The sequence below is a fragment of the Hippoglossus hippoglossus genome, chromosome 14 (assembly GCF_009819705.1).
Source record: "Hippoglossus hippoglossus isolate fHipHip1 chromosome 14, fHipHip1.pri, whole genome shotgun sequence".
In the NCBI taxonomy this organism is placed as follows: domain Eukaryota; kingdom Metazoa; phylum Chordata; class Actinopteri; order Pleuronectiformes; family Pleuronectidae; genus Hippoglossus; species Hippoglossus hippoglossus.
In genome coordinates, this window is record NC_047164.1 from 18,537,101 (window position 1) to 18,552,628 (window position 15,528).

Below are 15,528 nucleotides of genomic sequence, written 5' to 3' on the forward strand. Positions count from 1 at the left end.
TTTTTTTTCTCTAAACGTTTCTCCATAAGACTGGGATTACTGACATCCTGGTTTTCTGTTCTGCAACCTCTGGAGGAGCTTTGTGAAACACGCACGATCCAATGACAACATTTAGTGTCAGCAGCAGTGGTTCAGATCTAATGATGTTTGGACAAAGTTCGGTTGGCCTCTCCTAACAAGATGGGAGAAACAGCTGAAAAAGAGCTCAATACTGTGGTTCTGATTATCAGCCATAATATTGTAACCATCCAAGGTAGATTCACCACATACAGAGATTGTGAAACAACGTTACAGGCTCCTGTATAAGCCATGAATCCATGTGATGTCAACTGCGTTTTAAGAAAGTTGTGTTTTATTTGCAATGTCAGGGAGAAATACTTCACTACCCACAATCCTCAAGTGTAATAGATTGAAGCTGATTGGAGCTTGCTTTTACCATGGAAATGTTTACCACAACTGTGAAAATCATGTTGGATGGATCAGTGTAACATGACTTCTACCAAAGAGCACCACAGAAAATATCTATGAGGTTAAATTTCAAAAAGGAAACACATCATTTAAAGGGATAATTCGCAGTGGATTACAGGATAGTTTCTTCACTCTTTAAACAATTATGTCCACAGTGTAAATATGCCCTTTTGGATTTCCCCATACTTTTTTGCTCCAAATCAAATGTGTATAGGTCATGATTCATCTCGCAGCTGGTCGGCCTGATCCCAGGCTTTAAACTGTGTTTATAAGGATTTTGTAAAACGTCAATGGAGAAAATTTATGAGAAATTTACTTCTGGAATCAAGCCATTGTTAAAGTGGGCGCACACTGTTACACTCCCTTTGCGATGTCTGTTTTATTGTGTTTTGACATCCCTCTTGAGCATTCAAATAATTTCTGAAAGATGAGCCTCAACACTGGTGTGTGTGTGTGTGTGTGTGTGTGTGTGTGTGTGTGTGTGTGTGTGTGTGTGTGTGTGTGTGTGTGTGTGTGTGTGTGTGTGTGTGTGTGTGTGTGTGTGTGTGTGTGTGTGTGTGTGTGTGTGTGTGTGTGTGTGTGTGTGTGTGTGTGCATGTAGTCCTTCCTAGGGAGCTCCTTGTCCTTGAACCCCACAGTTTTTGTTGAAGTATCTATATCCTGTGTCTGTGTGAATGCCTCAATAAGCTGTCAGATCATACTTGATATGCTCTGCTGGGCCCTGAGAGCTCCAATAGCTCTCCACACTGCCCCTGTCAGTGACTGAACGCACTAACAGCACTATGCTTATGAAGGTGTACAATGCTTCTGCTATACGAGCTTGTTTTTAAGGGAAGTGTTTGTAATTTACAGTTTCTGAGCTCGTCAGTTTCACAAATCTCCAGATAATACAGTTCCTCCACACCACACGAGAGTGAAACAGTAGCTGACTCTTAATCAGTAGCTTGAGGTACTGCAGCTGTTATTTTTGGGGTTGCTGCGTGCAGTTTTTGTGCTGCAGAGGCATCTGCTCGGCCCCTGTAGTGATCCACGGGCGAGTCGAGAGAGAAAAGCTCCCAACCGCAAACATGCATACTGAATTTGCCTTCTAGACAGTGAGAAAAATGAGTGGACTGCAGGTTGAGGAGAATGCACTTATTAATAGTGCTCCTCTTCTTCTCAGGCTTGTAGGGAGATATTGCAAGGTCCCTAAAAAAGAGGTATTTTAGCCAGTAGCCTTTAACCCAAACTGTAGGCAATAGCCTGACGTACATTGGCAGAGATGAGGTCCAGATTTCTACCAAACCAAAACAGAACAGTAGGTCAGAAGCAAATAAACAAACATCCAGTCAGTGCATGTATTTAGATTTATGTTGTAGAATCGAGATGAGGCTTTTAAGGTTTTAAAGCTCAATGTTTTTTCTGGTAAAAAGCTATATATTTGTAATGGTACTGTTAAAGATAGCCTATTATAAGTCTTTATTACTCATAAGGTATTTGACTCAGTAGATCCAGGTCATGGCTCAACCCTCTGTGCTTTTGTGTTTGTTTTCCCTTCAGCAAGTCCTGGTGACCTTTCCATTGTCCTTCCCCTCCTCTTACTCGGTATGAATTCTCAGTGTTTAATGTGAATGTAGAAGAAACTGACTGATCACGAGTAACATTTCAGCCTCATGTACAGGATCTACATTCAGCTCCTTTTAAAGGATCAGGCTTTTGAAACTTCATGGTGATTGCGAAGTTGTTGTTGTTGAGTCTATTACTTCCCGTGACATTTTGCTTTTCCTACGGCGGGACCGTGAGTAGTGCCCTTTGTTTGATCCTGCTTTATGACTTCCTGTCCCAGGGCGAGGGAGGGAGACTGCCCGTTTCCTGTTTGGACTGCACCGACTTTATGAACCCTAGCTGGTGTACTTATCACTCAGCTGTCATCTAATTATGTATTTTTAGGGATGCACAATGTGGATTTTGTTCAACCAATTCTGATAAATTCTCACTTTTTTATATTTGAAAAGGATTTTCATACAACCTAATCGCTGTTGTTTGTGAACCAGAGCTTTTATGTGCATGCAGTAATGCCTTTCAGAGCCTCGTCCAGCCACTGAGCCGTCAAACTAATAGTATTCACTGGATTCACCGTCAGAGGCCTATATGTCCTCGGTAAAAATAAAAAATGATGCCACCTACGTTGGTACGTTGGCCTTTTCGCTGGCAAAACCCAGATTGAGTGCTTTAGCCTCTTCCTCGTCACTAGCACACGTCTTGCACTTTTCAAATGCCTAAAGAATTTAAATCCTTGCTGAACATAAATTGATATTTGCAATCGTGGTGTCGTCCTCTGACACAGTGAAAAACAACCACACTGGCGAGGACATGTTGTTCACGCTCGTATTAGACGGACATGCGGCTTCAACTAGACATCATGAGCGTGATAACTTTTTCCTGCAGACTGCATCTCTGCTACCCACTGGTGTAGTAACATCATTGCAATTCTCTGCTCTATTAATCAACTTCAAAAAATATATATTATATATCCCTTTACTGACCTATAATTTATCAGCACCGATAATTATCGTGCATCCCTATATATATTTTATTTTCATCATGCAATATCAAAAATGCCTTACATCTCCCTTCCAGTCCAAAACTCAAGCTTCATTAAATCAGGTTGTGTGTTATTAATGTTTTTATAGTGAGAATCCTCACTGATCATTCTCCTGTCCAGCTTTGAAGATGCAAGCAAAGCATTCCTCACTTGGCATATACACATATGATGTAATGAGTTAAAATTATTTAAACACATAACGCTTCTACATTCTGTGAAACACTTGATAACAAAGCTCTTGTTATTGGCTTCTTGAATTTCTGACCTGAGACCCTCGGCATCGGGGCCCTTTTTTTTGCCTCTGATGATGTAATTGTTTTGATGTGGAGGAAATGTTTCTCAAGTCCCTCCAGACATCTCACATGGATGTTTTGAACTTGTCAGCTGTGCAAAAGATGAGATCACTGCCAGTGCGGTTATCTGGTGTTTACGGCCTCATCAAACCCAGTGTGGGTGCAGCAGAGCTCGGCTGACACTGTGTCTAACATGTCAGTGATCAAAGAAGCATTTCAACCTGATCTACTGCACCTCTTCACACAATCACAAAAGAATGTTAAACCTGTGCTTATGGTCCATTCAAGTGGTGGCGGAATAATTGGAAAAATTTGTTCCTGACTGGGAAAATTCACATGAACGCCACGTCAAGTCGGAGCAACATGACGGAAAGTTGTTGCACGAGCTGCCAAACTGCTGACGTCACCTATAAACTAATGAACATAATTTTACGATCAGCTCTAAAATTTAGCTTCTAATGTGAATTTGTCAAATGTTATATTTTTGTCACGTGCAAACTGCATGTCCATCACTTTGTAGCAAAATCAGATGATTGTGTGATTAACATGCATAAGTTGGAAATATTCTATATGCATTTCACACCTGAATCTTTTTCCTTTGCTCTTTGTTATTATACTAATATTGAAAAGAGGTGTCAGGGTGTTGTTTAAAAGTTCTAAACAAACAAACAAACAAACAAAATACAACTCCATTCCGACTTCAAAGCACATGAACACAACGAAGTAGGAACAACGATGTCACAATTGGAACGTCCAAGGAACACGTAAATGCACAAGATATTCAATCCTTGAATTTGAAACTTGCTTTGTAGTTACAAAAACTCAGCAACTGTGTTTCTGTCAAAGGCAGCAACTCACACTTTCTTAAAACTTCTTGAAAGTTCTCTGATGTTATAAAGCAAAACTTTATTTAGGCACAATTTAAAAGTTTGCCATCATAAAATATTCCACCATAAAGTGAACTACAAGAATGCAGCAGTTTGAATAACCTCGGAGAACAACGCGGTTCTCTCCGGCTCTTAGTGCTTCTCAGATGACGACTCCCCTCTGTGTGTTGCCTCGCTTGAAGCAGCCTGTTGCATAACTGGCATTTTGTGTTGAATTCATCTGAGAAGTCTTTTTTAAAAAGCGTCCCTGGCAGAGGCATTAAATGTGGTGATCCGGCGGGGGCGCACCGGCTCGGGGTGTGTACCTGTTCCCTGTTCTGCTCCTGCTTTCAAAGAGCTGCGTGGGAGTTTATGAGGGAGGGCACCTCTAATGTCTATTTCACAGTCACAAATGCAAATTTTATGTGTGTTGTACAATAGCCAGGAGAGGGATGTGTGCTCCTTGCGTGAGGTAGTGTGAGATCCAGGACGAGTGTAGGAGTTGTTTGGGTTGTTAGCATCTCTGACTACTGTCATGTTCCCCTCTCCCTCCACTGTGACCTGATAATGCTTCACTCAGCACACATAAAGAAGTGGCGTTCAGCTACGGTCAGCGAGACGCCACAGTGATCCAGCCACACTAATCCCTGCAACGCCTGCTCGGTATCGATCTGTAATGGGAAACACAAAGTATCGCCCAATAAGAAAAGCAAATGGTTTGAATACAAAGTGCTACACGACAGAAAAAATATTTCAAAATACAGAAGGAAGACTACAAATATAACCTGGGTTCCGGCCATGAAGAGCCTTAACAATACAATTTAAAAATCAATCCTAAAACAAACTGGGAGCCAATGTAGAAAATGACAACACATGTGTGATGTGATCATATCTCTTAGTTCTGCTGAATTTTGTACAGGCTGCAATGGTTTCAGGGTTTTCTGATTAAGACCAGAGGGAAGGCTGTGAGGCAAAAAGCATGTGGAATGGTTTCGGCATCTTTAAAATTGTTCTAATTTTGGCAGTATTCCTGACATGGTAAAACTCTTGCTTAGTTTCTTATCCGTCTTCTTTACCTGTGAAAGGGAAAGAGAAGCCAGGTCGAGGCTCAGAGCAGAGTGAAGGTGAAAGGAAAGAGGAGAGTAGAGTGGTACATGAGAGACGAGGCGTTTAGCTGCAGACCTTCCTCTTGAGCCTGAGGTGGTTTGTCTGCCCTGCTAACACTGTTACACAAAGACTGGTCAACATAACAACCCAGTGACCAGGGTTCGTGTTTGGAGCCGAGGCCGCCGCAGTCTCCATTGACTGAGGAATTGATTTTCCACTTACACATTGACTCATCTTCTTCACCTGCTAATGAGGTTTTGACCTGACACAGATTTTTTTTTTACTCATTATTGGTGACGGAGAGGAGGATCTGGGAGGGTGTGGAGGCTGCTGTGAATTAGTTAAAGAAGGAGCTGACCAGGTCGTGCTGGAAAAAAGAAAATGTCGAGCTCTTATCTCCACCAAGGAGGTTGTTTTTATTGCTGTCAAGGGAGTAATTCATGCAACTTGATAAAAAATTTAAAATAACCGGGACATTGAGAGACCTGATATCTTCGAGATTGTTCAATATGGTGCGGCTTGATTTGAATTTAAGGGGACTGTGGGCTTGGCGGAGGTATGCGCTCCACTGATGCTGTTACTCTAACTGATACGGAGCCAAAAAGCTTGTGTGGATAGAGATGTTTTAGTTTGAAAACGCCATTTTCAAACTAAAACGTAGTAGTATTGATGTAGCCTTAGCTTAGCGTAAAGACTGAAAAAACGGGAAAACATATCACCTTTATCGATATCTTCTTTAATCAAAGTCTTGGTTTAATGGGATGTTAAAGCAGTGATCTCCTGAAGTTGCCGCTGGTTGCCTGATATCTTCTTGGTGATTTTAATTCTCTAGATTATGTTTGAGGTATTAGCATAAGATGTCAGCCTCCTCTTCATAACACTGGGACATTTTGGATAAATAGTAATTTTTCACTTTGGAAGCACTGAGTTGGTTTTGACCCTGTGGCTGTTTTGAATCTTGAGGTGTACCTGTGTAAAACTTGGTCTTATCCAAGCCTCTCGTCCTAACTTCTAAATACTCTAATTTGATTCCCCCCTTCACATTTTACTGCAACCTCCAGTTGTGTAACACTTTCTTATCTCATTTCATGTCATTGACGATCGTCCTGTCACACCTCCTCCTCCTCTCTGTTATAGTCCCGTCTCCCTCCTCTCTATCCGTGTAATCTTCCAGGTGGCTGCGTCCAGTCAGCCACGTGTTCACACTTCAGAGTGAATTATTCAAGCAGGTCAGTGGTGTTGTCGTCCTGTGAGGCTGCACTCTCTTCATCACTGGAACTGGGTCACACTGTTCACTTCAGATGTAACGCAGCCGTGTCCCAGTCAAGCAGAGACCTCAACTTCAGTGTGCTGGGTTCACAGCCACATCACTCGACGACAGGGTGCTGTATATTTGCAGAAATCACAGCTAACTCTAGTTTACAGCAAAGAACATGTCGCCTCTCAGACTCACTTCTTGAGTTTGTCCTATTTCAATAAATTAAACTACTGCCAGGTATGACAGCAACTTGTCTGCGCTTTTTCCAGAAATACCTGATAACGACAGTGATGCTTAAACATCAAATAGACCCACTATGTATTTTGATGATAATAGTGTGTATTTATAATATTAAGATGTTTGAGTAGCTTTATTGATAAAAATTCATTTTACACCAGTATTAAGGGTTTTGAACATGTAAATTGCGTTGGTTTTATTTCATTTTTCATACAGTTTGTTTTTTTTTCTATTTAAAGCAAAACCCAAGTTGAATGTTGACTGAGATTGTAGCTGCAGTGTTTGCTGGGGATGGGTGGATCAGATGTAATTAAAGAAAGTTCACGGTGTTGTTGAGCTGTAATTATCCCCACAGAGAAGCTTGTTGTGTATTGAACAAATACACTTGGAGCCGAGGGAAGACGCATTTGAATTTTGGTGCCGACTCTGCATCTAATGTTTTGCCTTTTAGGCTTTTTTTTTTTTTTTTAGCTGCAACTGTGTCACATACAGACATTAACTCTGCTACTTTTCAGATATCAGGCTGACTTGGTTCAGTTTTACATTATTAGTGCTAACTTCACTTTATGCAGATACAGAGCATCAACTGTGTCGTTAATCTTTGTGGGTAGACATCCGAGTGATTTGAATATTAATCAGATCATAATGAGGAATTAAATTAGACAGGATAAAACACAAGTGAGCGTCAGCAGTTAAAGCAAATGAAGTGGAAGTACAAAGATGTAATAAACATCTTGTATGCAGACAATGACCTGGATATCTGGATGGAGGTGTGAGGTGCAGCACCTGCAGTGTTGCTGCTTCACCATTTGCTCTTGCATCACTCTGCTTGTCAACTGCTTTGTGAGCTTTTGTTTGCTCATGCTCAGTTTACCTCTCTATACCTCTCTGCTCTGTCCTTATCTGCCTCCAGTTGTTCCATTTAGACTCAAAAATACTCCTCAGTTAAAAACACCACTTTTGAAAGGCTTTTCTGCTGAGTTGTTACTAGATTTACATGTAAGTGAAATGTTGAGGCTTTAAATATCAGACTATTCATAGCTTTTCATCCTTTTTCATATCCTGAATGCTTTGTCTTTCCACCCACTCTCCATCGCTGACAAGATGCAAACACACGGATCCCCATTTCATCTTAACCACACCCAACAACAGACTGGAGCTATAAATGATAATGTAACCTCCTCCCAGCTCTTTCTCTTTCCTTACCCCCTCACTCTCCATCACCACCTTTTGTTCTGAAGTGCTTAATAAGTGATGGAGCGCTTAATCGAAGGAAGGCCCCCCCCCCCTCCCATTGGCTCAGATGAAAGAGAAGCAGGAATAATCTGCGGAGCGCCCTGAGGCTGTGATTTCCCACCCTGCCAAACCCCCCTCCCACCTCTGCACTCCCATTTTAGCACTCACACTGTACCCTGAAGGACCCTCTCTCAAACCCCCCCCCCCCCCACACACACCTCCTTCTTTACACTGTTTCCCCTTCCTATGTCCTGCTTTCGAGAAGGCGGCTGCAAAGATCAAAGTGGGAGAGTGGGTCATCCCTTAAACATACTTATAGAGACCCTTCAAATTTAATCTGATTGAATTACACGTCCACAACATGGCTTGCGGCTATCAGTGTCACTGAGTCGATCATGTCAGTCACTCGAAGGCCCCAGAGAGCGCACTTGATGAAAACGCAGCACTTTGTTGTTTTTGATGAGTAAGTTAGATAAGCTCGACGCCGCTTCCCTTTTATGTATTTCCTTTTTTTTATATGCAAGTCACAAATGATCACCTCTTTGCTCACAAAGGAATTACAGTGGGAACAGTACAGAGGTGAGGACAGGAATGTAAATGTGTTGGGATTGTGCAGCATGAGTCGGAGCTGCAGTTCAAAGCTGGGGAATCAAACTGTGGACCCTGCTTCTGCCTTAACGGCAAACTGCGTTCAAGATAAAAGTCAATATATAGAGCAACATTAAGCAGTGCATTGTGGACATCATACTTGTTCTTTCAATTTCTGCTAGCTGTGTAAGTTTATAGTAAAATGCCCCAAATATTCAGTTTTAAAAGAACAGTTTGAAGTTTTTGTGAAATGTTTATTATCTTATATGTCAGTATTTTACAGAACCATATCTTGCAGTGATTATTCATTTGCTGAAAATTATGAGATGATCAATACCCATCTCATGTCCATAGCTTAGTTTAGCATAGACTGGAAACAGGAGAGCATATACCTCTGCCAAGGCCCAACAGTCCCCTTATGAAACCACATTTAAATTCACTAGATCCAGATTTTTATTTTGGATCTGCACCAAGGTCCACAAACTCATAAATATCTGTCCTGAAACAGATTTCTTATTTTCCATCAAGCTCCATGAATATTAACATCGGAAAACAGTGTAAACGTTGATGCCCTATCTCACAGTGTTAAAGAAAGTGAAAACAAAATCAGCACCAGGTCAGCACCAACATTTTATGGATTCTTCACAAGTGCATAGTGCATCATTTCACCAAGTTTCGTGGTAATCAATCCCAACGTTTTTGCATAATCCAAATTTACCCACAAAAACAGACAGAGGTGAAAACATAACCTCCTTGGCAAAAATATATATCTACCAACCTCATCTCTAAAGCGCTTTAATTAACATGTTATATATAGATAGATAGTAATCTGTACACCAAGATGTAAAAATGGTAAGTTATATATTTTTTACCAGGTTTGACATGCTACAACATTTTCTCTCATGATACCTCGAGCCTCCACTTTTGAGGTTTAGAGGTGCAGGTTAACGTTCCCATCACTAGCTTTGTGGTTAATGTTCAGACATGGGAGTGGTATAGCTACTCTTCTTCAAAAAGAAGCCAGTAAGTTTATTCTCAAAATATGAAAATATTCCTTAAACAATGGGAAATACCACCATCCATACATATTGTACAGGTCAGGCCGGATGGAACATACAGACTCCACAGTGAGAGGCCCCAGCTGGATTTGAGCCTGGAACCATCTCCCTGCGAGGAGAGACATGGTTCAGCTTCCTACTCCAAAATCTGGAGTTGCAGTTAGAGGATCTCTTTCATGTCAGATATTCCAGCTATGTCATTTACAACTAAGTTACATCACACACTTGGTTTGTTTCATGCAAAGAGGGAATATAGTGAAGGTTGGCCACAAAACATTTACAGGCAGATGTTTTCAGCAGCTGTATAATGCTCACATGATGTGAACTGTAAAGTAAAAAAAACAGGGGCTTGTTGCACGGCAAACACCTGACTGTCGACTGACTTCATTACACGAGCGCCAGGACCATCCCACGTTCAATAACCAGGCATGGATTCCGAGCTGCTCCATATTCATGTCAGGGCGCCGTAGTCGTTAAATTGATCATTAATTTATCTCTGGCCTCTCGAAGGTCTCTGTGATTGGCAGAGTTCTGATGAAGCCTGCAGGAGCCGAGGCCAGAGAATCGCAGAATCAACAGAATCCCGCTGCTTTTCAGGGAGCGGCCGCGCTCTCTCTCCCCCCTCATGGAGTTTGGAGTAGAAACCAGGACCTCGTTCAGCGCTCCCTTCCCCCTTCAGTCTGGTCATATGGAGCAGCTTTACGAGGGGCTGTGCCACCCAGCCCATCTATAATTAAGAGCCAGGACTGGTCCTGATGTCAGAGCATAGGCACTCAGACCTGAGCCATCTGTTCTCTCACCTTTTTGTGATTTATCTGCATATTAACATTAAATAATACCCCATTTTAAGATAAAAATGTCTGTAAATTGACCTTTAATAACTTGGTGGTGAATAAGATGTTCTGTGGACCTCCTGTTGTCTTTGTAATGATGGAAGAAAAACAGAAGAATTGAAATACTCTAACCCAGCCTCTTTAACACAACAGAATGGAGTGCTTAGCTCCAAACCTGGTAGAAAAACATCGCAAGGATTTCCACTTTTACTAATTACTCTCTCCTCTTTCATGTAGTTTCCCATTCCCACAAGAACTTAATCTTATCTCCCTGTTGAATGCCCTCCTCCTCCTCCTCCTCCTCCTCCTCCCAGTCTTGCATCTTCCTCTTTTTTTTATTTATCATTCCCATGTCTCCCAGGCTCAAGGCCCCACACAGTTCATCTTCTCATACAGTTAATTTATCTCTATGGTATATTTTTATCTATGCCAGGGCCTTTTAGGAAAGCAAGGGGCCATTATTCCACTCTTCTTACGCACAGTGAAACCAGGGAGCTGAAATATTTTGCTACCAACAATATTTAGACAAACATTATTGTGATGCATCACTCTCCTGTTCTTATTTTCCATTTCGATGTCACATATGGAGTAAATTGTGGTTTTGGTGAGCTGCGGCGGTCTCGCTAACTGCGAGGGCTATTTTAATATGCGGAGCTGTGTGAAGTGAACCCACAGTATTCTGGGTTAACATGTCTGCATGTACAGTCAATGTATGGGCATGGTGGTTTTTTTCGCCATAAAAAAGTTATGAGCCAACACTAGAGAGAGCGAAGCGCAAGATATGTGAATGTACAGTATGTGTTTGTGTTCCGTCGGGGGAGTGCATACGTGCGTGTGTGTTCACTCCATGATTTTGTCGATGTGATTCGTTGTGAAGTCTCGGAGTCTGGTTGACCCGGTCATAGAGACGCCTGGGAGCTGCTGCTACTCTAAGGAATAACTGGGATCTGTGAAACTTGAGTTTTTATGAACTGAGTCTACCTGGATGACCACAGGTGATCAATTTCATTATTGTGATTTTATTATATGTGAAGAAAAACATTCATAGGAAGTGTCACAGGAAACAAAGGGGTTAGAGAAGACAATAACATGACACACTCTTGGAATGTGAGGGAAACATAAACCGTCTGTTATCCGTTTCTGTTTTGGGAGCTGCTTCTCTGTCACTATCCTTAGACTTTGAGGCTTTTCTTGACGGTTAAAGATAAAACCAGCAGCCGAAAACATTTGAATGCAGCTACAGAGCAATGTTAAAATTAGGGCCCTGCATGACTGAACAGAGGGTAGAGGCATGAGCCATAACATGAGACGATGTAATGTGTGATGAGCAGCAACCACTGTGGTCACAAGTGAACGTTATGATTTATTGGTTAACGCTAAGACATGGAGTAAGTGTAGGATTCAAACAGAAGATTCATACATCCACTCACAGTTAAGTGCAGATCCAAATAAACATTCAGATCTCCTGAATTTAAATGTGTGGAGAGTTGTCGGAGGTATCCGCTCTACTGAGTGCCATTCTAGTTACATATCAGTTGTCATTTTTTAGTTCTAAAACAAAGAATGGGGTTTTTCCTCTCTCAACAGTTACATAGCCTCACTTTAAAGTCTTGAGAGTTGGCTCTACCAATTCTCAAGACTATTAACCAAATTACAATCAGTCAACCCTCAAAAAGTAGCAATTTACATCTTCATTTTGCGAATTAAATACTCTGTTCTTTGAGAGTCGATTAGACAAAGTAAAGAAATTAGTCACATCACCTCAGGGTTTTAAATCTTACTAGAACTATGTCATTACTTTTAAGTCAAAGAAACAATCACGGATTCACCAATCGGATGTGCAGGATCATTACCGGTGCTGATCCTCAACCTCATTAATCGTTGTGACTGATCCACATCGAACTCAGATCTTCATCTTTGTAAAGTTCAGTGTTTCTGCTGTGGGACTTCAGATTTGGTGCCACATAAATCCACACAGTGAGTTATAGAGTTCCTGAATTTGGGGGAAAATAGAGCAAAAGTCTCAGACTGACATATGCACTGAGTTTTGGTTATGGGGGAGAAAAAGTCGGATTAGTGCATCTCCATCAAACATACATTGACTGATTCAGGTCAATTCCAGGCAATGATGATGACTATGATTTACTTTTTCATTTTCCTGCCTTTGTTCGTCTCTTTGATGGATGCTGTGGTAACAGACCTGTCTTACATCAAGACTGACTGAAGCACATATATAACTCTGAACATATACACAGTTAAAACACTCGTCTATTTCTGTGTGCCCCTTCTCTCTCATCTTACCCAAAAATATCTCCCATCTCCCTGTGGGTTTTCTTCCCCCAATTTTCAAAACATGGTTTTCCCAGACATTCTTTCCAAGATGTGACGCATGAAGTGTGCATATCTCATAGTTACGAAGCCTGGCAGTTAAAAATACTCTGTGGCGAGGGTTGGCTGAGGTCTCCTCCATATCAGCCCACCCCACCCGCTCCTGGTCTCCTACGCTGTCGGCCACTAAAAGTCAGACATACAGGCTGTCCTGTTTGATGCTTGATCATCGCCACACAACACACACTAACCCACATGTTTTTAGACTGTGGTATCAACTGTCTGCTGCTATCTGAGACGTCTCATGATGACATGATCAGCTTTTTATAAACAGTCTTTGGTGCATGAAAAGGTCTGTGTTCATCCTACCTGGTTTATCTGCAGATCTATTAAGCAATCGACACAAATTGCAGACCTAAGTTTTTAAAATATAAGCTCTGTAACTCAGCTCAGTATATAAGAATTACAGCAAAAAAAAATAATGTTGCGCTTTAACTTGCTAAAGAGGAAGTGATTCTATAAATGTTGCTGCCATGACGAAGTTCAGTACCCGTGAATGTCTCTATAAGTCTGATATGGTGAAAAACAATCAAATTATCAAAATAATCTGGCGGTGATTTTGACCTGCAGTTTGACCCAGTTACCAAATATTGCTGTAGTTTATCCGAGGATCGAGAAGAAGACACAAAAAATTGTGCTCCTAAATCGTACCAAATTCAACACTGCACTTCCTCGCGCCCTTAACAATGCACATGCCAAGTGTGAGGCCGATAAGATGAAAGGTAAAAACAAATAATACGCCGTAAAAACAACAATCAAAGCACACCAACAACAATCTGAACAAAAACAACATCCTCTGCAGATAACTGCTGTAGTGAAGGAAATTTATATTGGACAAATCTTAATATATATCTATATCAATCATTTAAGGCTCTTGATGTTGAAAAATGTTTCCTCTGGGATTAAATCTGATTGTTTTACATTTCTGGGTAACACGCTCCTCTCCTTAGCTGAACCCTTCATGAATCCCTGTACCAGGCATCAGTCTACCTGCCTGCACACACCAGCTCTGAATCATAACAACCATTCAGCCCAGCAGACAGTCCGTCTTACTGCTCTTTAAAATGCAGCCTCGTGTCTGTAACCTTTCCCCAGCAGATTGTTTCCCCCCTCTCCTCTAATTCAAATGAGATGGGACAAGGTGGATGGAGATGGAGTTTGACAGGCACACGCCGGCTCCCCCTTCCTCCGATCGATCCAATTTTTTACAGAGGAATACGCCGTTTTTAAGAGCAGCCGGCTCTGGCTGTCCTGTTTAATAAAGATGGTGATTCGCTCTGCGCCTCTCCCAGGAGGTGCAAGCGCCTCTGCAGTGTGGGTGTCTTTGAGTGACTTTCCAATGTCAACAGACGGGGGTTAGGCATTGTAGTGGAAGAATGCACGCACAGTCGCACACACATTTACGGTGAGTGGAAAATGGAAATTGGTGGAACTGGAGAAGAGGATTGTGGTGAGGGAGAAAAACAACACAGACAGGAGGAAGAAGAGGGTGGAAAGAAAAGGAAAAATGTGGCCCCTGTCCCACATGACAACGTGGAAGCTTTTAAACCTTATTCGGTTTTTAATCCATTAGAACATTCATCTGCTGTTCATATTTCTCAATCAATACCTCCCTACTTTGTAGTTTCACACCCTCGCTGCCTCTTTCCTCTTTATCACATTCCTCCCTCCACTCACTTCTGACCAACTCTGGGAAAGGTTGACGAGGGGTCAAAGCACTGAAGAAGAAGAAAGCAGTTAAGCAGTCGTCCTTCTTTCGTCCCTCCTTCACTCTCCATCTCTCTGCCCCACTCGCCTTTCTCATTGACTGTTTATTACTCCCACCATCCCTCCCTCCTCTCTTTTGGAGGTGTGTCCATCAACATCTGGAGGAGTGGGGGCTGCTCAGTGACAACGGGACCTCATTCACTCCCCTGAGCTCCCTCCCTCCCTCCCTCCTCCTCTCTCTCTCTCTCTCTCTCTCTCTCTCTCTGCCTCGCTCCAGCGCTCTGTATCTGTGTTTGCCGTTGTGGAACTCAGATTTGCACAGTGAGGAGATGTTGGCTGCTGACTGTGGAGTGAGCTCACAGATAGAGAGGCACCCATGTGGAATTATTATCAGGCTTATCAAGGAAACCATGGCAGCATCTTGTCCTCCTTCCTTTCATCACTCTCTCCTCTTTTGAAGTGAGCAATCATCTCTTGGAGCCTTTTTTTTTTTGTTGTTGGTGAATTCCCGGAGTGTCTCTCCACCAGCATCACCTGGTCCGCTGATCTGTAAGAGGTTAGCGTGGGGATCCAGCCAACTTCCTCCACCTGTGTTTTGGTGGGAGGGGGAAAACCAAGAGGCGTTGGGATGACGGACATCCTGGTGTCGGATGTAAATTTGAACTCGGTGTGCGAGCGTCTGGAGCAGCACTGCTGCGTGGACCAGAACCAGCACAATCTGTCCAGCCAGCCGCAGACCCCCGTGCTCAAGAGGCACACCAACACCGGGGCCAAGCTATGGGGCCGCGTCCGCAGCAAGCTCCTCAGACAAAAGGTCACACACATACACAAGCTGTGTTTCTTCTTCTCTTTTATCTCCCCCTTCACTCGCATTTGTTCTTTCCTATTCATCACTGTGTCACTTC

The 15,528-nt window shown here is 42.3% G+C and overlaps 1 protein-coding gene across 6 annotated transcripts in view; it reads left to right on the top strand.

The window, feature by feature from the left end:
* The window catches only part of abr (ABR activator of RhoGEF and GTPase), a 131,964-nt gene that overhangs the window by 100,655 nt on the left and 15,781 nt on the right, over nt 1–15,528 (top strand). The window contains exon 1 of one of the 6 annotated variants that reach the window (XM_034606030.1): nt 14,889–15,437. The exons of the other annotated variants lie outside the window; for them this stretch is intronic. Within the exon in view, the coding sequence (XP_034461921.1) occupies nt 15,252–15,437 (186 nt within the window). The 5' untranslated portion in view covers nt 14,889–15,251. Of the gene's footprint in view, nt 1–14,888; nt 15,438–15,528 lie in introns of those variants that run through there. 6 annotated transcript variants of the gene reach the window in all.